Here is a 25,895-nt window from a genome sequence, read left to right as displayed (position 1 = left end):
AGAGGAGGAAGAGCGGAGAGAAGAACAGAAAACAGAGAGAGGAGGAAGAACGGAGACAGAAGAACAGAAAACAGAGAGAGGAGGAAGAACGGAGACAGAAGAACAGAAAACAGAGAGAGGAGGAAGAACGGAGACAGAAGAACAGAAATAAAACCGTTTTTCTTTTCTGGTGGATCCTGGTGTTGATCTGAAGCAGATTTAAACCAGCAGCTCTGAATCCAGATCCTTATTAACATCTGGGGTCAGTTTACATAAAAAATAAATAAATTCTACATTTCTACATTTTATTAAATAAAAGTGACCCTGCAGGAATAAACAGGAAAAGATGGACGAAGTTTTAACAGAAATCAATAATTTCGGTGCATTTAAAGAGTTTTTAATCAGATTCTGATTGGTTGAATCTTGTGTGAGATCCTTTCAGTAAATCATAACTGAGGTGCTTCAGTTACTGTAGCTGTAATTCACTTCATAAAAATGAAAATAAATATGAAGGAAAAGAGGATTTCCATGTTTAATATCTTACAGTTGTGATTCTACAGGAAGAATGTCAGTTTGAAGTTTTAGATTCAAGTTTCCTCCTGCAGAAAACTTTTTTTTCATCCAGTCTCCTCAGTTTTCATTTTATTTGTCTTTTATGTTTATTTTTACATATTTATGCAGAAGGACAGGAAATGCATCGTCTGCTGGCCTCGGCCTCCTGAAACGTTGCTGCGGTTTCATTTGCAGGCAGTGGAAACATTCATCACTTCACATTCTGAAAAACTGCCTGGAAAGAGGAAATAAAACAAGACGACTAATCGACCTGCACTGCAAAACCACGAAATATTAGCAAGTAATTTTGGTCAAGTTTCTGCTGCAAATGTCTTAGTTCACTTAAAGTAAGACTGAACCAACTTACAAGTAACTTTTCATCAAGACACAGGAGCCTGTTCTAATAATCCTCAGTATTGATTGAAAGGCTCTCGTTCCCCAGGCAGATTATTTTACCTAACATGAATAAGTGAATTAATCTTGGTCAGATTTTGTGTTTTTTCAGTGTGTAACAGATCCTGCAGCAGATCTCAAACAGCTACAAAAACAATTCATCTGCTAATAAATATTTCAACTTAAATGTGACAAACGGCATTTAAATGTATTTCCTGACAGGTCGGTTCTGCAGAACCTCCTCTGGTCCTCAGAACCAGCGAAGCGGAGAGCCCGGTTCCCCCAGCAGTGTGTAAACACACACACTTCATCTCCACTGATGACATTCCTAATTATGTAAATGAGGTGAAGCAGGTCGACCGCAACATGCCGAGCGCCTCTGATCACAGCTTCCTGCCGGACTCCGCTCGTTTGGGTTTCATTAACAGCGCTTGGTGGAGCCGATCCGACCCGAACCCGTCGGAGCGTGGAGGAGGAAGTTTCAGTCGCTGCAGGAGGAAAACAAACATGGCTGCTGCTGATCTGCAGCTGCTGGTTCTACTTTACGGACCAGAAACCGACTTTACAGCAGCTGATGACAAGAAACCAGTTTTAACAGCAGAAAATTAACCACAGATTCACTGAGACCCTCTAGTGGCCAAACTCAGAATATGAGAGATTACGTTCCACAAACGGACCGATGAAAGGATCGATCAGTTTCCCGAGACAAATTACTCAATTCTGATTGTTTTTCCCTCTTTATTCAACAAAAACGAGGAATCAGGCTGAATTTACTCAGGTAAGAACTTCAGTTTTTCATTTTGAGGTTTGCTGCTGATCCTTGTAAATAAATCAATCAGCACACACAGTGATCAGCTGCAGCAGAGATTTGGACTTAAGTTTTCTGACTTCCCTCCACATGTAGCGTTAGCATAACATGACGTTTTGATGCCAAACATGTTACTGCAGCTAAGTTCAGACTTTTTTCAGCTGAGAAAATTGAGACTTTCAGCTGCTTCCATCCACTAAAGCTATGTTTTAAACAAGCATTTGGGTGATAAGGAGTTTATCTGCTTCAATGCTAACAGAAGCCGACTCACCAAGAAGAGCTTTTAAATCCCTGCTAAAGTGCTCGTCTGATAGGTCTCAGCATTTCTCTTTGCATTTCTCAAACAAATCTAATAAAAATAAACTAAATCCATTATTTAAATAAAAGAAATGCTTTGAGGTTTTGATTAAACTCATTTAGTTAGATGTTTATGTCTGCATTAACAGACTCATGATGTTTATTTTGGGTGAGGCGTTTCCAGAAACCCGTTTAGCTCTTCCTGCATGCGGTTCGGTTTCAGACGGACCCTCAGAACCGAGCAGCAGGTAAAAAAAACCTCTGCATCAGAAGCTGCAGCTCGTCCAGCTGCTGATTACATGATCAGGAGAGTTTCTGCTCAGCCTCCAACGCTGTGATCTCGGCTCTCTGTGAGGCGTTTAGGAGCGACGTGGATTTAACCGTTCCACACGCCTGACTCTGGCGGAACGGGTCGGAACCGCTAACATCCTGCAGCATTCTCAGAAAACTCCAAACTCACATCAGGTCAGCTGCTCCGTTCAGTCATCACAGGTCACACCCATCTGCTGATTTAAACAGCAACCTTGGATTTAATTTTAAGTTTCTCTCTTCCACTAGCGGTCAAAACTTTTCATACAGGCTCAAATATATACATACACCTCCAGTGATGAGTGGTTCAGAAAAATGTCAGTGAAAATGCTGGATTGGCGGAAACTGAACTCAGCAGCTGCTGTTCTGTTTTACAAACATCGAGTCGTTTGGACACAAAGACGAGAAGAATGATGGGAAAAGTTAGTGAGGCTTTCAAAGCTAAGAAAACATCACCAACTGTAGAGCATGGTGCTGGCAGCGTCATGCTGTGGGGTTGTTTCACTGCCAGAAATTCACAAAATTCTGCAGCCAATTCTGCAGTTGAAAACGAAAACTTCAAATCTTAAAACAAATATTTAACATAAGAAACAGAAATGACTGAGTTTAACAGCAATGGACCAAAAATATTTGATACGTAACGAAGAAGTGAAGGAGGAAAAGTTTCAGAAACCAGAAATGATGAGGCAGCAGGTCGGGACTCACCCACAGCTGGTCTCCAGCAGACTGTCCCCGACCTGCAGAGACGCCATGCCGAAGTCGGCTATTCTGATGTTATTCTTCTCATCTAACAACAAGTTCTCTGGCTTCAGGTCTCTGTGGCTGCAGGGGGACGGGGGGACGGGGGGGACGGGGGGGACGGGGGGACAGAGGGACAGTCAGTTTCAGTCGTCACCAAAACTTTGATAAAAATTTTGAACTTTATTCAACTGAAGGTTTAAGAAACAATTTAGCGCCTTAGCATCAGTGAAAGCTAAATGCTAAATGCTAAATGCGCTAAACAATTTCAAAGTTAGCAAAAACAATACAGTGCTAAACAGCCATTAGCTCTGGAGGCTTTTCCTGGCCAACGCTGCCTTCAGAGTCCTTACTGAAGGGGGATGTTTTCTGTTTAGACTGTGAAGAAAATCTACTGAAGTAAAAACTAAACGTTCAGGTCAACATTTTGTTTCCTGAATTTCTGGTCGTCTGATTTTACAGCTTCAGATGAAGTAAACAGGCTGACAGCTGCTGGTTTTGTCTTTCAGCCCACAGTGAAATGATTCCTTGAAACCATGAAGTGTTCTTTGCAAACATTTATAATAAACTTCTGCTTTTGATCATAAACAGCCAGTTAAAACCTGCAGCTGAGGATTTTCTCTGTGGTTCCAAATAAAGCGAGTCCTTCAAAGCATCACTTGACGTCCAGCGCCTTTGATGTGCAGTTACACTTCAGACGCAGAGAGCTGCAGCAGGAGTGGAGCAGCGAAAGGTTTCAGGGAGACGAGAGGAGATCAAGAGGAGCCGCCGCCTCCACCGTCGCCCCCGGCAACGGCTGACAGCAGAGGGAACCGCCGACAACGGAGCAAATGCTTCAGGAACGACTCGGCATCATCCTGGGAATAACCTGCACTTCCAGGCTGAACCCGAAGTTTTCATCAACCGGAGACGAGTCGAGTTCTTCTGGTCCGGGCCGGGTCAGGACCTCAGGCTGGTTCTGAACCCAGCAGACTGGATCAGACCGGGTCAGAACCGAACCGCGGATCGGACCAGGTCAGAACCGCGGATAAGACCGGGTCAGAACCGCAGATCAGACCGGGTCAGAACCGCGGATCAGACCGGGTCAGAACTATGGATCAGACCGGGTCAGGACCTCAGGCTGGATCGGACCGGGTCAGAACCGCGGATCGGACCGGGTCAGGACCGCGGATCAGACCGGGTCAGGACCTCAGGCTGGATCGGACCGGGTCAGGACCGCGGATCGCACTGGGTCAGAACCGCGGATCAGACCGGGTCAGAACCGCGGATCGGACCGGGTCAGAACCGCGGATCGAACCGGGTCAGGACCTCAGGCTGGTTCTGAACCTAGCAGACTGGATCGAACTGGGTCAGAACCGCAGATCAGACCGGGTCAGAACCGAACCGTGGATCGAACCGGGTCAGAACCGCGGATTGAACCGGGTCAGAACGGGTCAGGACCTCAGAGTGGTTCTGAACCCAGCAGACTGGATCAGACCGGGTCAGAACCGCGGATCGGACCGGGTCAGAACCGCGGATCGGACCGGGTCAGAACTGCGGATCAGACCGGGTCAGGACCTCAGGCTGGTTCTGAACCCAGCAGACTGAATCGAACTGGGTCAGAACCGCGGATCGGACCGGGTCAGGACCGCGGATCGGACCGGGTCAGGACCTCAGGCTGGTTCTGAACCCAGCAGACTGAATCGCACTGGGTCAGAACCCCGGATCAGACCGGGTCAGAACCCCGGATCAGACCGGGTCAGAACCACGGATCGGACTGGGTCAGGACCTCAGGCTGGTTCTGAACCCAGCAGACTGGATCAAACTGGGTCAGAACCGCGGATCGGACCGGGTCAGGACCGCGGATCGGACCGGGTCAGGACCTCAGGCTGGTTCTGAACCCAGCAGACNACCTCAGGCTGGTTCTGAACCCAGCAGACTGGATCAGACCGGGTCAGGACCGCGGATCAGACCGGGTCAGGTCCGCGGATCGGACCGGGTCAGAACCGTGGTGTGCGTACGGACCAGATGGAGTGGCTGTGGCAGAAGTCCAGCGCTGAGATGATCTGTCTGAAGAACTTCCGGGCCTCTTTGGGCGTCAGCCGGCCTTTCTTCACCAGGTAGTCGAACAGCTCCCCTCCTGACACGTGTTCCAGCACCAGGTACCTGCAGAGGTCAGAGGTCATCACACCGTCAGATCTGCAGGTCATTTATCAGGAAATACTACAATAATTAAGATCTGTCCCAAAGTTTTTGATTTTATCCCCCATTTTAAGAAAGGACTTTGACTAGACCGTTGCAGCTGATTTTCACATGGTTGAATCACTGAGGCAGAAATATTAACGTTTATATATAAAAGATTATTTAACTGTTTTAATTCTTCGGGTTTTTTTTCTCTTTCGCCGTTTTTATTTGATCCTTTTGGCTGTTAAACTTTTTCTGTGCAACAACCTGAAGCAACTTTATTACAGCAGAAGAATCTGGTTTGTGTTTTATGTTTCTGGATCTGAACTTTAAAGAAATTCAATCAGTTTCAGCATTTTCCGAGCAGAAGACGACAAATTTTTGGGTTCATAATTCATCTCCAGATGGTTTCCTGTCAGCCCAGATTTTACAGAAATCCTTTGTTTCATCTTCCGTCCGGCTGAAGGAGGCATAAATCATATAATCCAGTCGTAAACTGCAGCGCGTTCGGCTCTAACCTACGTTGATGTATGAAGTAAATCTGTTTGTGCTGTAAAATGTTTCATCCATCTCCAGGCCTGATTTATCTCAGGAACATCCCTGATCGCGGCGCGGCTTCGCCGTCCTCTCTGCCTGATTTATTAGCAGATTAAGGGATCTGCTGGAGCGTTTCCCCGTCAGAGCCGTTTAAATTAGAAACACGGCCGGCTGTGATTTGTGAGCGCGGGACTTCCTGTTTCCATCCATGATGACCGTCCGTCGCCGTCCGCACAACATTAGGAAAACAAATTCCGGCTCCATCTGACGGCGGCGGCTTTATCAATTACTGAGCGTCGCGTTGAGCGTCGCCGCTGGAGCAACGAGCAGCAGATTGATGCAGACAATAAAGGAAGGAAAAGCTGCAGCTGCTGCAGGCTGGACTGATGGAGAAACAATTCAGGCTTAATGAGGAAACAAGAGAACAACCTGATCCTCTTGTCTCTATTAAAGAAACAGACATTAGCTGCACAATTACTTCATTGCTTAACATTCAGCAGCAAGCTTTGACCTTTGACCTTTACTTCCAGACTCTTTCATCACTTAGAGGCATGAAATATTCTCAGCGATCATCTCTTTGTTAGCAACAATCGTTCTAAAAAATAAGAAGCAGGTGGAAAATGCCAGGCCCACAGCATGATGCTGCCACCACCATGCCTGGAAGCTGCTGCAGCGTTCCTGAGTTTAACTTTTAACTTCTGCTTAAAATGATTTATCTGGAGCTGCGATTTTATATACCAACTCTTAAAATGATTTTTTAAAAGTTATAATTTTTTCCTTTTTATTCATTTTTAATTATTTTACTGATTTTAATAGGAAACAAATGATATTTTACTTATTCATTTTTTTAATAGTTAAATGAACTCAGGTGATAATCAGTCTCTGCCTGTTCTCCCTGTCAGGAGCCGTTTCCCTCTGGGGCTCCGGCCCCCTGCTGTGCTGCTCATCGGCGAAGCGTCGAGTCTCTGTGTCGTCCCCCTCATGTCCAATCAGCTCATTTTGACTGTTTTGCCCCAATTACAAATTCAAACCTTTTGATTTTATTTTTCCAGCCAGAAGATCCGACCTCAGCTGAACCTTTAAAAAGGAGCTTACAGGTATTTCTTGTTTTCGTAGACGTCGTGCAGCTTCAGGACGTGAGGATGCTCGATGAGTTTCAGGATGGCGATCTCTCGCTCCACCTGCAGACAAAAACACAAAATGAGTTAAAAACACTGAGGCAAAAACCTCCAGACCCGCAGCCAGAGCGTCTGATGAGAGCTAACACGCAGCATCTTTCCGTTACATCACTTTAATCAGACAAAGTGGGCCTGCAGGGTTTCACAGTTTGGAGGCAGCCGAAGCAGAAATTCACACCTTACCCCCAGTTGGTTCAGCCATAACCACAGCTGATCTGCTGCTTAAAGTCTGACACTTTAGTTTAACCCTGATGTGTTACAGCGACCAGCTGGTCACGCCTCAACAACCAGAAACAAGGAATGCTGCTTGTTGCAGCGACAGAAACAGAAATCGTTCCAGTTCTCACATCGTCTCCTTCAGGCTGGCAGGAAAAACTGAATGTGTGGCTGAACAGACTAAATTCACTCAGTTACCAGAAAACAGACAGAAAAACAACAAACTGCTGATTTATAGGTAAACATCCAGATCTACTGCAGAGTAAATGAAGCCAACAGCCTGCAGTTTGTTCATTTCATTCAGAAAACATCAAATGAAGAGAGAAAGTTTCAGCGACTGAAACAGAGAAAACGACAAAACCACCGGATCAAACAGCAGCAGGTCGGTCAGGTGGCTGCTTGGAGCAAACAGGTGTGTGTGTGTGTGTGTGTGTGTGTGTGTGTGTGTGTGTTGGAAGTTAATCAGCAATGACCTTAAAGAAACGGCGCCTGAGTTCCCATCAACCTGGGAAGGGCTAAAACCAGCAGGGGAATAAAATGAAAAATAAATAAAGTTACATTTTATTTTATTTAAAAACACTTTTGGTTAGTTTCTCAGTTCTGTGAAAATAAACGTTACTGCTCCTTATAAAAATGTTTTTCTGACAAACTCAGCCATCAGTTATCTAGAAATAAAAACAGCCCAGAGTCTCTTAGCTTAAAATTCAAATTTCATGGAGAAGTGCTAGAATATACTGTGGTTTGTTCATATGACGCCATGATAGATCTCTGAGTCCAAAAGCTGCAGCCGGGTCATCAACAGAACCATGATCCCAAACACAGCAGCAGATCTGCAGCAAAATGTCTGGAAAAGGACAGAAGCGTTTTTACCGGCAGTTGTTTCACCAGAGAGTCATTAATGTTTTTACAGTCGCAGCCTTGAGCAGCATAAAGACCACCTGCTGCTCAGTCCATTTGCCGCCTGCCGGCGCCTGAGTGGGCTGGAGGCCGGGCCGGTTCTGGACCTCTGGGTACTAAACATCTGAACGCTCGTTCAGCTGGCCGGGTTTCCCAAACAGGCCACTCAGAACTTTATCTGCTCTTTTACGCGCTCCACTTCCTGGTCAGATCAGTGAGCGAGGCGGTAAAATCCACCAGTCTGAGGAATAAAACTCACCAGAGCCGCGGTGTGACAGACGCTGAGACTCCTGACACTTTAACAGGCTGGATCTTCAGACCTCCAGCTTGTTGTGGTTCCTGCAAAGAGAAACATTTTCTCCTCACCAGAAACCGGACAGGCTTCAGGAGTCTGGAATCAGTCCTGAACTAAATGCTCCGACTCACTATTATTACTGAATATTTCACTGAATCCAGTTATCAGTGGTGTTAAATCATTCAGTATTGTAATGAGCGGCAGGTCGTGAGTTCTACAGCACAAAACTCAGATGAATCTAAAACCTTTGTGTGAGTTGGGAGAATCAGAGACATCGCTGCGGTTTTTTCAGGCGTCTGCTTGCAGATGCAGCATTAAGGGTTTAGTGGGAACGTCTGGCAGCAGAAACGATTTAACGTCTCTTCATCTCACACCTCTGGGAACGTTTCATGTTCCCAAGGAGGCTGGAAACAGGACGGCAACAAAAAGTTGATCAATTAGACAATATTGACTCAGACTGTCAGATTCCAGAAGATGAGGAGGATGTAAAGGTCTGATGATGAAGATCTGATCATCATCTAACTGGTGAGTCCACAGCAACCAGAAGCATCAATATTTATAGAATAAATTAAATCCATCCCACTGATCTTCATCAGATTCAAACACGTCAACATGTCGCTGCGTTAGTGGTCCGTTCTTCTGCCTCTTCGTCAGAGCGCCTCGCCGTCTGGACTCCGCTCTGGTGATGTGAGAGGAAGGACAGATCTGAAAATCATCACTTCCATCAAAGCCGCCGCTCTTCAAAGCCCCGTCACTGAGGACCGCCGCAGGCTGGCAGCAAATAAATAATAAAAGAAATCATGTTTCAATCTTTAGACCCACTGTCCTGCAGAAAGGCCGTCACAACATGGAGAAGCTCCCGGCCTGTGGGGGGCGCTGCACCCAGACACACTGAGGGAAACGACACAGAAACCCTGAAGACACTGAGCGCAACATCCTTCTTCACCAGATGGAAACAAAATGGAGGCGTCAGAATTTAACGGCTGGAGGATTTTTCTTTTGCCTTTGGTAGAACCATGAACCATTTACCCAGAATGCCCTGCGCTGTAGTCCACTTCCTGCTTCTGGAGCGGTCTCTGGTCCGCATGGTGTTCACATATGCATTCGGTCTGTTCCAGAGTTCACTTCCACCAAATGGAGACAAAGGTTTGCAGGTGGACCAGAGTTCACTCCTCTGGTCCAGTTGTGCATTCACACCTCCACAAACCAACCGGACTAAACAAACTAGAATTGGATTCAAGAGCAGTAACTGCTCACACATTGTTACAAAAAATGTGTAACATTTTGGAAATCCAAGTTTCCAACTCGGAAACTTGGATGTTCCGAGTTTGTTTCCTCTCCTCATGGCTTCTATGATGGTCTTATGCAGGAGAAAGACCATAAAACCATACATTATTATTCTTTTTAGCAGATCACATGCCATCTTCTCTCTCCATCCTCTTCCTACTCAGCCACTGAACCAACTCTCATGTCCTCCTTCTCTACCTCCATGAATCTTCCCTGGAGTTTCCTGCTCCGGTTTTCCAGTTCGTCATCACTCTCTGCGCTGCGTCGGTCCGTGATGCTCTGTAAATGTCCCCGGTGTCTCCGCCTTCACTCATCAGCCCTGCTGCCGTCACATACAGTTGCCTCTGTTTTCATCAGATCTCCGCCGGCTCACACAGTGCAGCCTGGCAGAGGCTGATTAACGACATGCACAAGGTAAGCAGGCTCTGAACCTGCTGCCCCCCTGAGTTCACTGCCACACTGACGGTTATTAGACTCAATTATGTCCCATATGGTTTTTTAATGTGCTGTAATAAAGAGCGCTGTGACGGTTGGTGGAAGGTTGCAGGTGAAACTCCGGGTTACTCATCGTCCCCGTAGAGCAGAGACAGCAAAGCTGCTTCCTGGTTGAGTCAACAGCTTAGAAAGGTGATGATGTTTAAGGCTCTAATAAGTCGGGTCGCGCAGGACGCAGGCGAAGAAGAGCCGCTTTAAATTCAATTACCTCCTGGACGTCTGGGTGTTAATACAAAGCAATTAGTGCTGGTTGTGTCCATGTGTGATGGGAGGAATGGAAATAAACGTGCGACATTTCACAGCCCAGTATCTCCAGACTGAGAAACCTCATTACAAGTGCCAACGCTCCGCGTCTCCTTCATGAAGTGAGATGAAAAGTCAGCGTGAGGACGCCGTGGTCATCCAGAGTTCAACCTCTGCTGCTTCTTTACTCATTTTATCCCCAGGTGGCTGTTAGAGCGCCTCCTCTGGTCTCAGCTCATTCAGCATCAGATCAAACCTTCACTACGTTTAACCGACTGCTGGTGTCTGGATGAGCTAAAGGTATCCAGGTGGCAGCAGCCACAGTCCGAACATGTACAGGAAGAACATGTACAGGAAGAACATGTACAGGAAGAACATCTACAGGAAGAACATGTACAGGAAGAACATGCACAGGAAGAACATGTGAACAGCTTGCAGAAAGACTGCAGAGCGGGATTTGATCCCAGGATCTTCTTTCTGTAAGGATGTGGAGAAACTCAATGTTTTCTTCTGTTTGTCCATCACAGCAATGCAAACAGAAGCAGTGAAAGTAAAGCTGAGATTTTAGCAACCAAAGTGTGAAACACAACAGGCTTTTAGACATTTCTACTGCTTAAAACTGAAAGTTGCTTCTATCACAGCCAAACACACAATTGCGACACGGCTGCCACATTATCCTCCTCCTTTGTCGGTTTTATCGCCTCCTTTAAGGAGAATAACTGCAGATTGTTTCAACGTTCACCTCAAGCACAAGATCAAAGATCTTATCACAACCTGCCAACGACCCGACACCAAGACTCCAAACTTACAGTGATTATCCTGCTGCTCTACAATCCGGAGCAGAGACTCAGTGAGGCAACTTCAGGTTCAACTCCGGGTTTCCCGTCTTAACGTGGCTCATTTCTGACCGAGGCAGAACTCTGTCACCTTTCCTGCTGCTGAGCAACAAATGAGGCAACATCTGAAAAGTTTAGACACTCTCTCTAAATCCCAAAGGTAACACCAGCATCTCTTAACTTTAAAATCTAATTTTATCATCACCCGTCCCTCTGCTGGTTTCATGTTTGAAACCTGCCAACATTTCCCTCCATTTTCTCAGAGAAGCTCCGAGTTGCGTCAAAAGCCAACAAACTCCTCCGATCGACGCCTCCTCATGTCAGAGCTCGTCTTAATGAATTATGAGGACTGACTCTGGTTACGGCGCCGCCTCCAAAGCTCTCTTTAATTGAAACACGATGCGGGGCCGCCGGGGGCCGTAAATTGGAACATCCCCTCGGTAATCAAACCGCCATCTGTTGCCATGACGTCCAGAGGAGAGCAGTCTGCGGTCCAATCACAATCAGACAGCGAGACGCGGTTCCACAGACACGGAGCGTTCAGCCGCTTCATGGAGCAACACGGATCCATTCAGAGGCAGGAGAAACGGGACGAAATAGCTTAAATTCTGGATTTGTAACATTAAATTGTTGAAATTACTTGGTCAGGGTCTTTTTTTCCCCCCAAATCCAGTGGAGGGAAAAATTGCTGAGTCATGAACCTAAAACCTCTGGGTCAGCGTTTTGTTGGCTCCCTGGTTTTCCTGAGAGCTTTAATTCTCCCAGAACTCCCGATGAAAAACTGTTTCTGCCATCAATCCGGTTCCAGCTGACGGATCGTCCTGTAGGATGGAGCTTTTATTCTCCCTCCTCAAATTTCCACCAATAATCTCCAGTTGGACTGTTTGCTCTCAGTGATTTCATTGTTTCATTCTGGTGGACAGAGTCTGTTCTTCCACATGGATAACAGTCCAGTTTTGTTAAAAACATTTTTGTTAAAAACATTTAAAAGAGCCTGTTTTTTCTCTTGAAGCAAAGAAACACAATGAAAAATATTTTCTTCTCCATTAAAGTGATTTGATAAAAAGCAGCTTAGAGAGGAATGAACAAAGGAAAACAATCTGTCTTCACAGAGCAACAGTTTGTCAGGGGAATGTAAATGTGTGAACAAAAGGAGACATTCATATGCAAAACCTCCTCAGAACGATGCTCAACGCGCCGCAAAGTTCAGCGAGAAAAGCTGCAGCAGAAAAAGCTGCAGCAGAAAAAGCTACAGCAGAAAAAGCAGCAGAAACGTCTTTAAATGTCACAGACGATGGAGCGAAGTGAGGAAATCCCCGCCAACGCAGGGCGATGTTTTCTCCATTTCCAGCTGGCTTTTTGGACTCCTTCGCCTGAGCTCACCATGGCCATGACTCGGTACAAAACAAATTAAAAAGTACCTGTTGCCATGACAACAGGGGGGTTGCTCCTAGGGGTAGAACCCCTCAGACAGGCACAAGGGGAGAGAAACGTTTTCATCAACAGAAAGACGTCAGCAGAGCTGAGAGGAGCAGAAAAACTCTGCAGCGATAGTCGCCTCTAACTGGATCCACAACCGGCTGCAGAACCAGCAGACAGAAACAGCTGCAACGCTAAAGATACAACGCTAACGATGCAGCAATACTAGCGATGCAATGCTAATGATGCAGCAACGCTAACAATGCAGCAACGCTAACGATGCAATGCTAACGATGCAACGCTAACAATGCAGCAACGCTAATGATGCAACGCTAACGATGCACCACTAAAGATGCAATGCTAACGATGCAGCAATGCTAACGATGCAACGCTAACAATGCAGCAACACTAACGATGCAATGCTAACGATGCAACGCTAACAATGCAGCAACGCTAATGACGCAGCAATGCTAACGATGCAATGCTAATGATGCAGCAATGTTAGCATTGCTGCATGCTAACGATGCAGCAATGCTAACGATGCAACGCTATCAAAGCAGTGCGTTTCAGGTTGCTACAGAACAACAGTCCATCCGACTCCAAGATTAAAACATGAAGTGTTTCCCTGCTCATCGTTTCACTTTCAGAATTAATAATTAATTCTTTCAGCTGATAAAAATTCAAAAGATGACAAAGATTAATTTCACACATTTTCAAGAAACAATGAAGAAATTTGCTGATGTCAAAAAGTTGTAAATTTGCAATAAAAATGAATTACAATTTCCATTAAAAGGCATAAATTTAGCAGATTAAAACAAAGAAATTCTTTAGTATTACAAATGAAGAAGAAATTGTAAGAAAAAAACTCAAATTTACTGAGATTTTAGTCAGACATTTGCCACAAAAAGTATCACACCTCCTCTCAGACTGAGATGGTGAATTTATGCGATTCATCTGGATATTTTCCAAACTGCAGTTCCATTTTCTTCTTAATTGGACTGGAGAAAAGTCATAAATAAAGGTATTTCTGAGGAAAATAGATGCATTTATGAGAAACCTGCCCATATTTATCTACACAGAGTTCAGCAAGAAAATACCACCTGCTGAAAGCTGGAGGTTTTATTTCTGTGAAGAAAACTGTTCAGATTGTGTTTAAAATCACTTTTTAAAAGACAAACTTTAGATTATTTAGTAAAGATGAACACAAACTCTGTTGGAAAGCTTCTCTTGTTTTCTTATATAACAGCCACTGTATTTTTGAATAAACTATGTAATAATTTTATAATTTGATGATGCTTCAGTTGAAGGGAGGAGTTAACAAACCAACTTTTGCAATCAAAGGACCTGAAGTTCTCCATTATCAGGATTTTTACAACAATGTCTTAAGTATGAAAAACTTAAACTTAATGCAATAAAAAGTGCATTTTTCTCCCACCTGCTGGACGTTATGGGTATTACTACTCCTGCAGGTATTTAGTGAAATTTGCTTTGTGAATCCAGTGCAGAAATAAAAGTTTCAATCAAATCATTCTGAACGGTTTTGAACATTAAATGTTTTCCAGTTTATTGGATATTACATGTTTTTGCCTCTCCTGCCACATGAAGTATGTCTGACCTGAGAGTCGGGAGGTTTTCACATTCAGTTAGAAAATAAAAACTCCTTCAAATGCAGTTTACCACAAACTCTTCCACTCTGATTGCTGCAGCCAGGAGCCAATCAGCAGCGAGCTCCCGCTCTGACCTCACAGCTGCAGCCGTCCTGACATCGTCGCCTAAACGTTCCTTCACTCAACGCCAGACTTCGCTTCAGCATCGTGTTGACAGCCAATTAACTGCAGAGCCAGAGTTCCTCACGCTGACCAACAGGATGAAAGTGGCGAGGTCACATGACCTCCACCGGCTCCCCTCCTGTCACTCACGCGGTTTCATAACGACGCCTCATGCAGAGGCTCAGAAAGAGGTGAAAAAAGTCATTTTGGGAGAAAATTGGCTCTGCTGATGATGAACGACTGACTCATTTCCAGCTGTAACTTTGTATGTGCCAGTAATGCAGATCAAAACTCTGTAAATGCTGAGACAAACTCTGACATTTTAACATCAGAGACTGAGTGAGACGGATCGTAATGAGGCAGGAGCTGAATTAAAGCCTGTCCAGTCAGAAACCCGTCCTGATGGAGGGACGGTGGGAAATCACTTTAATCAGACAAATCCTCCAGTTTTACTCTGCAGCAAGATGAAAATAGGCAGAAATAATCTCACTAGTTGTTCAGTAATCCACTTTCAGGGACATATTCTGTTTTATTTTTAATATTTAGTGCAGTTTTGGTTCAGCATCGTCGCTCATTTTGTTCCTAAAAGGAATCAAAGCAGATGAGATGAAAATCCTGAGGAACTGAAGACCAAATATAAGACAACCTGCTGAAAACCCCCTGAACCATTTTACATTTAAAAACATCAAAATGATGCATGGAAGATTAATATAACATCAGGAGGAGAAGCTGATATTAGTCTGTTCACCTCTAATCCAGTGAAACCAGTGAGGTCAGAGGTCACCAGACCAGTTTGTTGTTCAGATTCAGAAAACTCTTGTAATTCATCTCAGTTCAGAAATTTGCAGCACATTTATTTTTTAATACTGAATTTCGTTTAGATTAACTAAAACAAGGTAACATTTATTCATGCGTTACGAATGTTCAGAATGAATCAGCGTTTAAAGGGAAGCAGAAATCAGAACTTTTCTCAGCGAAATGACCAAACTATGAAACAGGAGAAGGTGTTGAAGCCCGTCACACAGCAGGAAGTGAAGCGTTGTCCAGTGAGTCACAGCGCCACCCGGCCCACGTGACTCACTCGGCCTTCGCTGCATCCACCTGTTTGCTCAGAGCGTGGGCGGGTCGGCGGTAATGAGAGGAGCGATAAAGAGCTGACCACCTGGCTGTACGAGACTGTAGCCGGTTCAGTACGAGTGGGTGACTGGGTGACATGGTGACAGCTCCAAATGCACCTGCATCACTTTCTGCTCTATTTCTGGCTCCTGTGGGAGAGAAACACGAATGTTTCTGCAAAACCGACGCTGGAAGCTCCTAGAAACAATTCCTGCTAGAAAACAGTGACTGCATGATGCACCTGTAGCTTCTCTTCCAGAGAGAAAAATGTTTCGCTCATTTTCAGAAAAGCTCATCTCTTCTAAAAAACAACAGTAAAAAATGTGAATCATTTTCAGAAGTGCTTTAGTAAATCCTTGCATCAGAAGTGTCCAGCATAGCAGTGATCAGCAGCAGGCTGACGGATGCTCCTCCCTGTTTAGAGGTGAAACAGTCTTACCTTCATGAGAACAGACTCGCTGAGCTTTTCTCTGTTGACGATCTTTATGGCGACCTTTTGACCTGTGACACAGTGGAGACCCAGCTTCACCAGACCTGAAACACAGACACCAAACAACATTCACATCCATCCTGGTTCAAGCAGCACAGCAAAAACTGTTTAAAAATGATAAAGTCATCACATTTTAGAACAGAGCAGCGATAACAAACCAACCAGACGCTCTGACCGCCTGGCAGCCACCAGACCAACAATCCAACCAACCAACCGCCAACGACATCCTCATCCATCCAACCAGCCAAAACCCACCCAGCACTACACACAGTTAGTTTTCTTCCATCTTGTGCTCCACCAGTAAGATGTGTTAGTAATCAAAGGGAGGATTTATCAGAGAAGCTGTTTGGTCCAGTCCTCCACCATCAGCCTGGCATCACCTGCTGATGTGAAACTTCAACGATGTGAACACAGGAGGAGACCAACATGGAGCTTCATGGATCCTTCGATGATCAGAAGCTGCAACCTCTTAACTATTCTCCTTTGTCCCCACAAAAAACTGAAAAACTTGGTAAAACACGTCAACACGCTCGGCCTCCACTGTCAGTGAAAAACCTGCATTCAAATAAAATCTGCATTACGAAAAAACTCTAAGACAAACAGAGTGGATTATTTTACACAATACCATAAGACACAAATATGAGACAAGTACATTCAGGACAAACCCTGAGATGTTTGTGACCAGAATAAATGAGTTGAGCTGCTGGAGCCTCCTGACAGATGAAGCTGTAATAAATCTGGGTCCTTTAGCTCCCAGATCTCCTTTCTGTTGTGCAGCTCTGAGAGTTCACCTGATGGAACTGCTGCAGCGAAACGCAAATGTCAACAAGCAATACCTTTATCTTAACGCGGCCACAATGGCTCCATCCATCTCCATCAAAGCCCTGACACCAGAGACTGTGTGTCTCACTTTGTACTGAAGGTCTGCAGGCGGCGGAGGAAATGCCACGGCGCATATGCACCTCTTCATTACCGCGCATGTTTCACAGGACGTCAGCCTGAAAGGTGCTTTCCGCTGGGAAATGAGCAAAGCTGAGAACAATGGGGGCGTCGTGACCAGCACGGCGCCTGGGGGCGCTTTCATGTCGGCAGGTAGACCTGAAACGGCAGCTGGAGCCGTGCTGGTCAGGTCTCATCGATCTGGTGGACAGGAAGAGCCAGCATGGCTTCATCTGAGTCCCATCAGTCAGGAGCCTGACAGGCTCCCTGTAGGAACCCAGACAACAACGAGCGGCACTGGAGGAGAAGTGAAGGAAAACACCTGGTTTGGTTCAGGACTGCAGCGGGACGGACTGAAACAACAAGACCGCGGGTCTGAGGGATGAGTTTCCTCTGTAACCATAATCCAAAGGTTTATTAAAGTTTACTGATATTATTCCAGCTACAGAGTTTCTGATTTCATAGCTTCTTTTTTCAGATGGTAAAGATCAGTCTGGCCCTTCAGGGTCGACCGTCTGAACAGAAGCTCCTGGTAAGAAAACACTTTATTCTTCCTTCTACTGACAAACTCCAAAAAGCTGAAATACGACAGAGTTATTGCTACAGTTTGGCAAAGATTTCATGATCAGCCTGTTTTCACACAAAACTATAACAGAATTTAAACAAAAGCAGACACATTTTAAACATATCTAAAGAAGTTTGGATCATTTTACCAACTTATATCAAACAGAAGATTTTGTATCTTTTCCCCCTCATGTTTTTCATAAACTCATGAATCTCCCATCAAAATATTCAGAATGATTTCTGTATTGCATCATATCTGTCATGGATAAATTACTGTTTCAGCCTGAAAAACAACAAATTCAAATAAGTTATTTATAATTTAGAGCCTTTTTTAAATTATTTTATTGTAAAGGTCAAATCGCTCAGAAGTATTTCAGCAGTTTCTGCATTTAAAAACAACTATAATAATTTATTCATCCCAATAATCAGTAAATGACAGGAGTTTTGTTATTTAAGGTTCTATAGTTAAAGGAGCGAATTAAAACGGATGTAATATTTGGAGACATAAACCCAGACCGGGTTTAGTAACATGGGTCCACTGAGAGCCGTACGCTTGACTGATTCCACTAAAAACCCATTTATGATCTGATGATTACCTGCAGAGCTCTTCCATCTCCTGTGATTACTCCCCTGACACGTAAATGTGTGTTTTGTCTCAGAAGACGAGCGACGCAGCTTTGATCTCGTGCAAAATGAGAAGCATAAAAATCAGTTTGGATCTGACATTTTTCAGCGTGCCTCCCAGTTATTGCAAACACGAAGCTCCAAACTGGGCCCCAAAGTGATAATCTCTGACATTTTCACATGGTGAAACATCCACTTAGCTTCTCCCTGCCTCGTTATGCAGCTCTGACATTTGCTGTTTGGACCAACTTTTCAGTTGTCTGGTGATTCCTGCACCTGACAGACGAAGAGCAAAACATGCAGGAGAAGAAAACAGCTGGCAGTTAGACCTGGTGTCAAAATGTCTAGTAAGCGGTTCAATAGTACAAGCAGTGGTTGGCACACTTCTGCTAATGCACTAAGAGGAGATCATGTTTCTGCTCTTTTATTTAGTGAACTTAACTTCCCCTAAATTAATTTCTCTGGATAATTCTGAAAGCATTAATGTACTTGGCTGTTTTAAAAACGTTCAGTTAAATAAAGTTGCTTATTGACAGCTAAGAAATCTTCAAATACTTAGACATTTCCGTTAATGCTTTCTGTTTTTTATTTTAGAAAGAAACTTACAGGAGCAAAATGAAACAAAGACAGTGAAGAACAAGATTAAATCAAATCAAATTTAATTTAATTTAAATCTGCTCGAGGATTGCAGTCGTTCAATGAAAGATGTCATTTGAATTGAAGTTAGCACGTTAGCATTAGCCTCCGCTAAATGCTGTGCTGCAATATTGTTAGCACTAGTGAAACTATGACTAGTGCAACTGGCCTTCTGACATCATTTGTATATCCTCCTCAAATCTTATCAGAATTAAACAGAAGCTGAAATGTGAACGTCTCCCAGGTGCAAAGCTGCAGCCACAGGTTAGCAACTCGCTGCTATTCAAAACAATCAGAGAAAAACATTTTCAACTGCCAGTCTAGTTCAGCCCCAGATCTGGGAAATAAACCCCTGAACGCTCAGCTCAGACTCCACAGACCTCAGCTTCCAGAAAACACCTGGACCAGCCGTCAGGCACGGCGGAGGAGGGCTGGTGATTCGGGCTCATTTTACAGCAGAACCGACTTAGCTTCCACTTACTGAGTCAAACCTGAACTCCTCTGTTACACTCCAGAACCAAATATGATCCAGTTTATTACAAAGACCAACAGAAACATGTTTATTTGTATTTAAGTACTTCAAACCGCAGTTTCTAAGTAACTAACTCTTAATGTGACGTTATAAGAAAACAGCAATAAGGTTAGCCGAGTAAATAAGACCAAACTAACCAGATTAGAGGAGTAAATAGGTTCAGATGTATTACACAGCTCAATATTAAATATCAGAGCCACAGGAAGATAAAATCCATGCATGACTGCAGCTGAAGTCACACTGGCTTTTATTGATTTCTCTCCCCTAAATCAGATCAGTCCTCTCCGCTAATCAGATCGATATCACCCGACCTCTGACCTCTGCTGGCTGAACTCGTTTCTCATCCATTCCCAGGTGTTTCCTCTCTGCTCTGAGCCCCAGAGATAAAAAATGACCCATAAAGAGTCCATTTATCTCCTTTAATGAAGACACTTGACTAACAGAAACACTGCGGACGTAAAACAACATGATTCACCTGAACGCCCCACAGGACGCTGCGTTCAATGACACGGCTTTCTGATGAACACGAAACAATTTTAATTTAAATCCTCTGGAGCTCAGCTTTTACTGACAAATTAAGGTTTTCTGGATATTAAAAACTCCTTATCATAACAGCTGGTTGGTTAAAATATGTGGCAGCAAATTCTGGAAAAATTAACAAATAAAATCAGTTTCTTACCAACGAAATGACACGAAATGTAAAAGCTTCTATTTTGATGCTTACAAAAAATGACACTTTTTAATAAACTAATCCTTCAGTTTCTCATTTGTGTTTTATAAGTTTGTGCGTTTTGGACTTAAAGAAAATCTGCCAGCGCTCAGACATGGCGTTCCCCAGGGCCGTGTTTTCAGTCCATCTTAATTCAGTTTCCACCCGACTGGAACCGAGACCAGAAGGGTCGGACGTGTTCACTCGTTCATAGCACCGAGTCTTTAAAGGGCTTTCGTGACAAATATTTAGCAAGAGATTCTTTGAGCTGTTAAAAAGATAAATATAGTTCTTTAGAAGAAGTTCTGTAAAATTAAAGTGTAACGCTGGAGCCGTAAATGTTGCAGCGTTTTGTCCGTCTGCAGCGATTAGCCTTAGCAGTTTTCCTTGCTGACCTTCAGCCGCAGCAGGAAGTGTCACACCGTTTCCCTCCGAGGTGTGAGACGGCCGCCGCGCGTCGCCCGCCGTTAGCTCATCACGAACATGTCGACTGGGAGAAGAGACAAGCGTCTGATCCCCAGGTGAAATGTTGTTGTTGTTGTTGTTGTTCTTCTTCTTCTCTGATAAACATGTAGCTAACCGATCAGCACACCAGCTGCCTGCTTCCCTAGACGTTTGTTCATTTTTGGGTGAGACGTTTAAAGTCTCAAAAATGATTCCTTCTCCTTCCACTGTCTCATGTTCAGGCAGTTGGGATGCGTAACCATGGAAACAAGGTGTTGTTACACCTGGGAGCTGCTGATTAGCGCCTCAGAAGCTCAAATAATACCTGACCTCTGACCCCAAATCCCAGAGGAGCCGAATGAGACACAGAGAAGCAGGAGGTTTAAACCAACTCTTTAATCCATCATGATGGGCAAACATTAACGTCAGCCCGGCTTTCTAACCGTGTGAAGAGGAGCGGCAAAAGCAAAGGGTGATGATTAGCAGTGCTAGCAACAGCTGATGATGTCATCCAGTGAAATATCGTCTCTGCTGCCTGGAGGCTGAGCTGTTAGCATGTCACAGTCATGAGACGGACGTCATACACTAACTGTCTTCAGTCAGAGGCGTCTTCAGAGTCGTTGCAAGACTGACTGCTACTGGAGATCCTTCCTGACCACAGAACACTTCAAGCTTCTCATCTGGAGAAAATCTTGATGGTGAAACAAGAAATAAATTCCTTGGCGTCGAGACGAAGCTTTTAAATTAAAAAAACTTCAACCATCCAACATGGAGGTGGCAGCATCATGCTATGGGACTGCATTACACAAAACGGATGTAATAATGAAACAAATTCTTCATCTTGTCCTGAAATCAGCCGCTGGTTAAAGCCGAGCTGCAGCGTTCAGACGTTTCTAATCTCACTGCAGATGAAACTCATAAATCCTCCAAACAAACAAATTAACACCATAAAACTGGATGACAGTTTTGGGTCACGATTAGCAAAACCGAACCTGGACCTTTTATATAAAAATAACTTTATCTGGCCTTTAACCTGAAAGCTGCTGTTTGTTAAATCAGCTCCAGTTCTGTTTGGGTTCTGAACACGACCGGACCGCCAGGAACAAACACAACGCTGAACCGGTTCTGATCCAGCAGATCAGAACCAGACCTACATGTGGAGCCCAGCGGGTTCTGATGAGCTGTCAGAAACATCTGGTTCTGTCCGAGCGGACAGATGAACCGGACTCAGCTCTGGCCCATTTACATCTCATTACACGTCTGATCCATTTTACTCCTTCTCCTCATATCAACCAGAAACTTTGATTTCTTCCTCAGACGGCGGCAGCAGCTGAGCGCCCCGAGGCGGCCATGACGGCATCAGCCGACCTCCGGGTTCGCCGGACGCCGAGCAGGGGAGAGAAACGGGCCTGGAAGCTTTCACTCTCAGAACGAAGCAGTGATCAGCTCAGGTGTTTCACTGCTGGTTGGTGTTCATGTGTTCATATGAGAGGATAAACGACCATAAATGGACAAAGGCTCTCTGCTCCAGGATGTGAAGGTGAACCAGCTAGCCTAGCCTAGCGTAGCGTAGCCGGACCAAAACAGTTTGATTATAGTTTGATCCCCCTGAAGACATGCTACCCCAAAATGAATATGAATTCAGATGATATGTTACTGTTCTAATTTTAAAACACACACACACACACACACACAGACATAAGAAGTGCTTACCTGTGTTGTCAAATCAGCATATTGTGAGCAGAAAGCAGCCGTCCAATCAGCAGAGAGCGTGAGGAGAGAGCAGAAGGAGAAAGCAGTGGTTAGTTTAGGAACCAGAAATCGACCCGGTAACAGATGACGGCTGTTTGTGCTTTAATTAGGATGAATTCAGCCTGTTTGTACATGTGAATCATTCTGACCCACATGAGAACCAACATCCTTCCATCGCTCTGAGTGTTTCTGTGTCAAGGTTAGCCCCGCCCCCGACGACAGGAATCCCTTTCAATTTATCGACTGGGATCTTTTCCTCCATCGCTCTTCCTCCAGATTCTGACAAAACCGGCTCTGCTTCCCCCTTAATGAGGTGATTAATAAACCAGCTGCATGTTTTCTGTCTGTTTTCTCATGGAAGATGAAGAGGAAGAGAGGAAGGCCAAGAAAGCGGGTCAGGCCTCGGGAGGCGGACGAAGAGGCGGAGCTAAAGGTTTGGTGCAGCGTTCGGCGTTTGATGGCGGCGGAGCTGAAACACTTCCTGTCTGCTGACTGAGAAATTACTTATCTAAATGTTACAAATTCACAATGTAGGTTTCTGATTTATTTCACAATAAATATAAAAAAAAAGTTCATTTCATGAGTAAATGATCACCACAACACAACATCATGAAACCTGGTGGTGGCAGCATCATGCTGTGGGGATATAGTGAGAGTTAACCAATGGAGATAAATGAAGGGCAATCCTAGAAAAAAAAACAGTTTAGAGTAAATATTCAGTCAGAGATACAGCAGACTGTTTCAGACTAAAGCATATTCATGTCTTAGAATGGCCTAGTCAAAGTCCAGATGTAAATCTGTCTGAGAATCTGCAGAAAAACTTGAAAACTGAGCGGTGTCATGTAGAAAACCTCCAGCAGGAGTTACAATAAAAACTTCCTCTACAACTCAGTGGGTCTAAATATGAATGCATGCCACACTTTTCAGATTCCTAAATAAAGAATGATGAATATCATAAATCATCTTCCATCCACTTCACCATTTTGTGTTTCTGTCGCATGAAATGCCAGAAAAAGTGTTTAATGGTTAAACTCAGAATAACAGGAATCAGTTTCTTCACCTTCAAAAAGCTTTTATGGAGCTTAAAGATGATAAACATGAATTTATCATATAATAATATATAATATATCATCAACACTGATACCATAAAGCTGAACAATTTCAAACCATTTTATTTCCATTTTCTCTTCAGTTTGGAAATAAAGGAAGCGATCAGAGTTTTCACAGATAATTTCTGTATCTTCATATTTCTCTCATATCCTCAATCTCTCCACTTTTCTGTCAAAAACAAAACGATTCGTCCATTGTGGTTGGAGTCTCTCCTTAGGAACGCGACTGTTGATGAAGAGCAGATGAGTGGCTGCAGCAGCTCCACATGAAGAGTGGGACGTTCTCCGACTCGCTGGTTTCCCAACGGCGCTGAGGGGGAAGCAGTAATGAACCCACTGGAGAGACGCAGCCAGCCAACGTGGGACAGAGCCACAGCTGAGTGGGAAGAGGAGCAAAATTCATCCTCACTCAGCCACATGATGAAAGCCGAGGAAAGCAGGAGGAAGACAGACATTCTGAGAGGTCCGACCCAGATCCCAGCCCCGTGACGCAACGGACCGAACCGATTAGAGTAAAACCTGCTCAGCTTTGGTCCTTTTACTCCACTCTGCTCACGTCTTACAGATAAAATAAAAGTCTGGCTGTGAAAATGTGAAACAGTTTCATCTCCTGGATGTTAAAGCCGATGAAACAGAAGAGAGCGAGTTAGTGACCTTCCTCTGACGGGCAGGAGTTCAAAACGACAATCTTTCACGGTTCAGGAAAAGAAGCAGATTTGTTTTAGTGACTCAATGATGTGAATTTGTCACCAGGTCTTCCTCTCTGCTGCGTGGCTCCTGTGTGGCCCCGCACGCCTCCCCGCTGCCTGCAGGGGGCCCCAGTGAGCGCTCAGATCCAACCTGCTGCTAAAACAGGAGGAAGCAGCTTCGCTTGCATGTTTCAAAGCCACAATAAAAGAATCATTAATTCTGGAGCTCAGCGTGAAGCTGCGCTGAACTCGATGAGACTAATGACTTCCTGTTTTCTCATTAGCAAACCTCCCTCAGCGACGTTCATTCACAAACCCGAGACTTTCTGCAAACACCTAAAATCCTGTTTTCAGAAAAACAACGTCCTAATTTCCATCCAGATGCATTTCTGTCAGAATCCAGGATGCAAAGAGGAAATAAACTGTTTTAAAACTGCAGCAGCCTTCACAGCGTCAGGCATGAAGGATAAATATATAAATTTTACAGAAAATAAAAGAACATAAATCAACAGTAAGCATGTCAGCACATGTGCAGATATTTATTCATATACAGAACAGAAAAAAGCAGGTTGTCAGTTTTATGTCAGGCATTCATTGATTTGTTTTTTCAGACAGCCTGGAGGTGATAACTGTTTCTCTAGCGCCGCCCTGCAGGTAAAAGCCTAAACTGCTTGTGTCCAGCATGTGTGGGGTCTGCAGAGATACTAGCTGCCTCCTTCCTAACTCCGGCCAGCACAGATTCATGACTAAACTTTGTTTTGTTAAACTAAGCCAAGTTTTATTAGAGCTAAAATCTAATTATAAGTAAAATAAAAACAATTATCAGGTGATTACTGGTCAGGTTGGGTCTGAACTGAACTCAGCTGAACCTGAAGAATAAAAGATTCTTCCAGAGGAAAATCATTAAATTATTTATTCCTACCGGTTCCAGATGTTGACATTTAGATAGATTTATTTATTGTATTTTTTTAAGTTTTGTTACATTTTTGCGCTGCACAGTCCACACAGAGGAAATGCTATTTTAATTTTGACCTAAACTAAACTCCAACAGCAGGCTCTCTAAAAACTTCACATCTGCATCTTCAGGTTTTAAATTCAGGCTGAAGCTGCAGAGAAAGTTCATCTAAATTAGTCATGAGTCCAGAAAGTTGAATGCTAGCAGGAAATGTGATTATCTGCTCTTAAATCCAATGGTTGGCCTTCGGCCAGAAGAGTTACAGTCTGAGTTTCCTAATGAGTCCCTGAACGCATCGCCTGCAGAACGCCCTGCTCCCCTCAGATCCACGTCTGACTTCCTGAATCCCTCAACGCTCCAGAGCAAATTAATATCCAGCAACGCTCCAACCTGTCAGACACTAAGGAGCCTGGAAGAACAGAAAGCGGAGGGGAACCAAAGCAGCAGGAATCAGAACATGGGAACGACGGCATAGAACGTTCTGGATCCAGGAGGAACCGGAGATCCGCTTCAGTCGGGACGCTTCCAACATGTCGGCAGAGGAATATCTAAACGAGGCTCGACTGTTTCTAAAATCCAAATCCAAGTTCAGGTGGAGACTGCTGCACCACCCACTGGTCTCCACCAGGGGGCAGTCAGAACAAGACGCACCAATCTGTCAACTCAGCGTAGTTTACTTTGTTTCTCATAATCTGTCAAAAGCACATTTAATGATTTATAAACCGCGCCATGTTTCCATCACCGCTAAACGCAGCAGGCATCACGACAGCAAACGTCTAAGATACCAGCCTCAGTACCAACCATCCAACCAATTAATCATCCATCCATCATCCATCCAACCAATTAATCATCCATCCATCCAACCAATTAATCATCCATCCATCCACCATCCATCCAACCAATTAATCATCCATCCATCCAACCA

The 25,895-nt window shown here is 44.4% G+C and overlaps 1 protein-coding gene and 1 long non-coding RNA gene across 12 annotated transcripts in view; both read right to left on the bottom strand.

Moving 5' to 3' along the window:
• LOC103151141 (serine/threonine-protein kinase BRSK2-like) overlaps positions 1–25,895 on the bottom strand; it is a 93,370-nt gene that overhangs the window by 30,710 nt on the left and 36,765 nt on the right. For 10 of the 11 annotated variants that reach the window (XM_016681184.1, XM_016681185.1, XM_016681188.1 and 7 more), the window contains 4 exons: positions 15,967–16,061; positions 6,872–6,957; positions 5,081–5,221; positions 3,044–3,160 (listed from right to left, as the gene is read on the bottom strand). In XM_016681184.1, coding sequence (XP_016536670.1) covers positions 3,044–3,160; positions 5,081–5,221; positions 6,872–6,957; positions 15,967–16,061 — 439 coding nt within the window. Of the gene's footprint in view, positions 1–3,043; positions 3,161–5,080; positions 5,222–6,871; positions 6,958–15,966; positions 16,062–22,178; positions 22,304–25,895 lie in introns of those variants that run through there. The other variant, XM_016681189.1, reaches the window with a different exon arrangement.
• LOC107838527 (uncharacterized) lies at positions 4,445–5,063 on the bottom strand. The gene is made up of 3 exons (XR_001664613.1): positions 4,969–5,063; positions 4,893–4,938; positions 4,445–4,727 (listed from the first exon to the last, which is right to left on the bottom strand). It is a non-coding gene; the product is annotated as an uncharacterized LOC107838527 (long non-coding RNA).

This window comes from Poecilia formosa, unplaced genomic scaffold, assembly GCF_000485575.1.
Source record: "Poecilia formosa unplaced genomic scaffold, Poecilia_formosa-5.1.2 Scaffold272, whole genome shotgun sequence".
NCBI classification, from domain to species: domain Eukaryota; kingdom Metazoa; phylum Chordata; class Actinopteri; order Cyprinodontiformes; family Poeciliidae; genus Poecilia; species Poecilia formosa.
The sequence above is the reverse complement of the archived record's forward strand: the minus strand, read 5'-3'. Positions and strand labels throughout refer to the sequence as shown.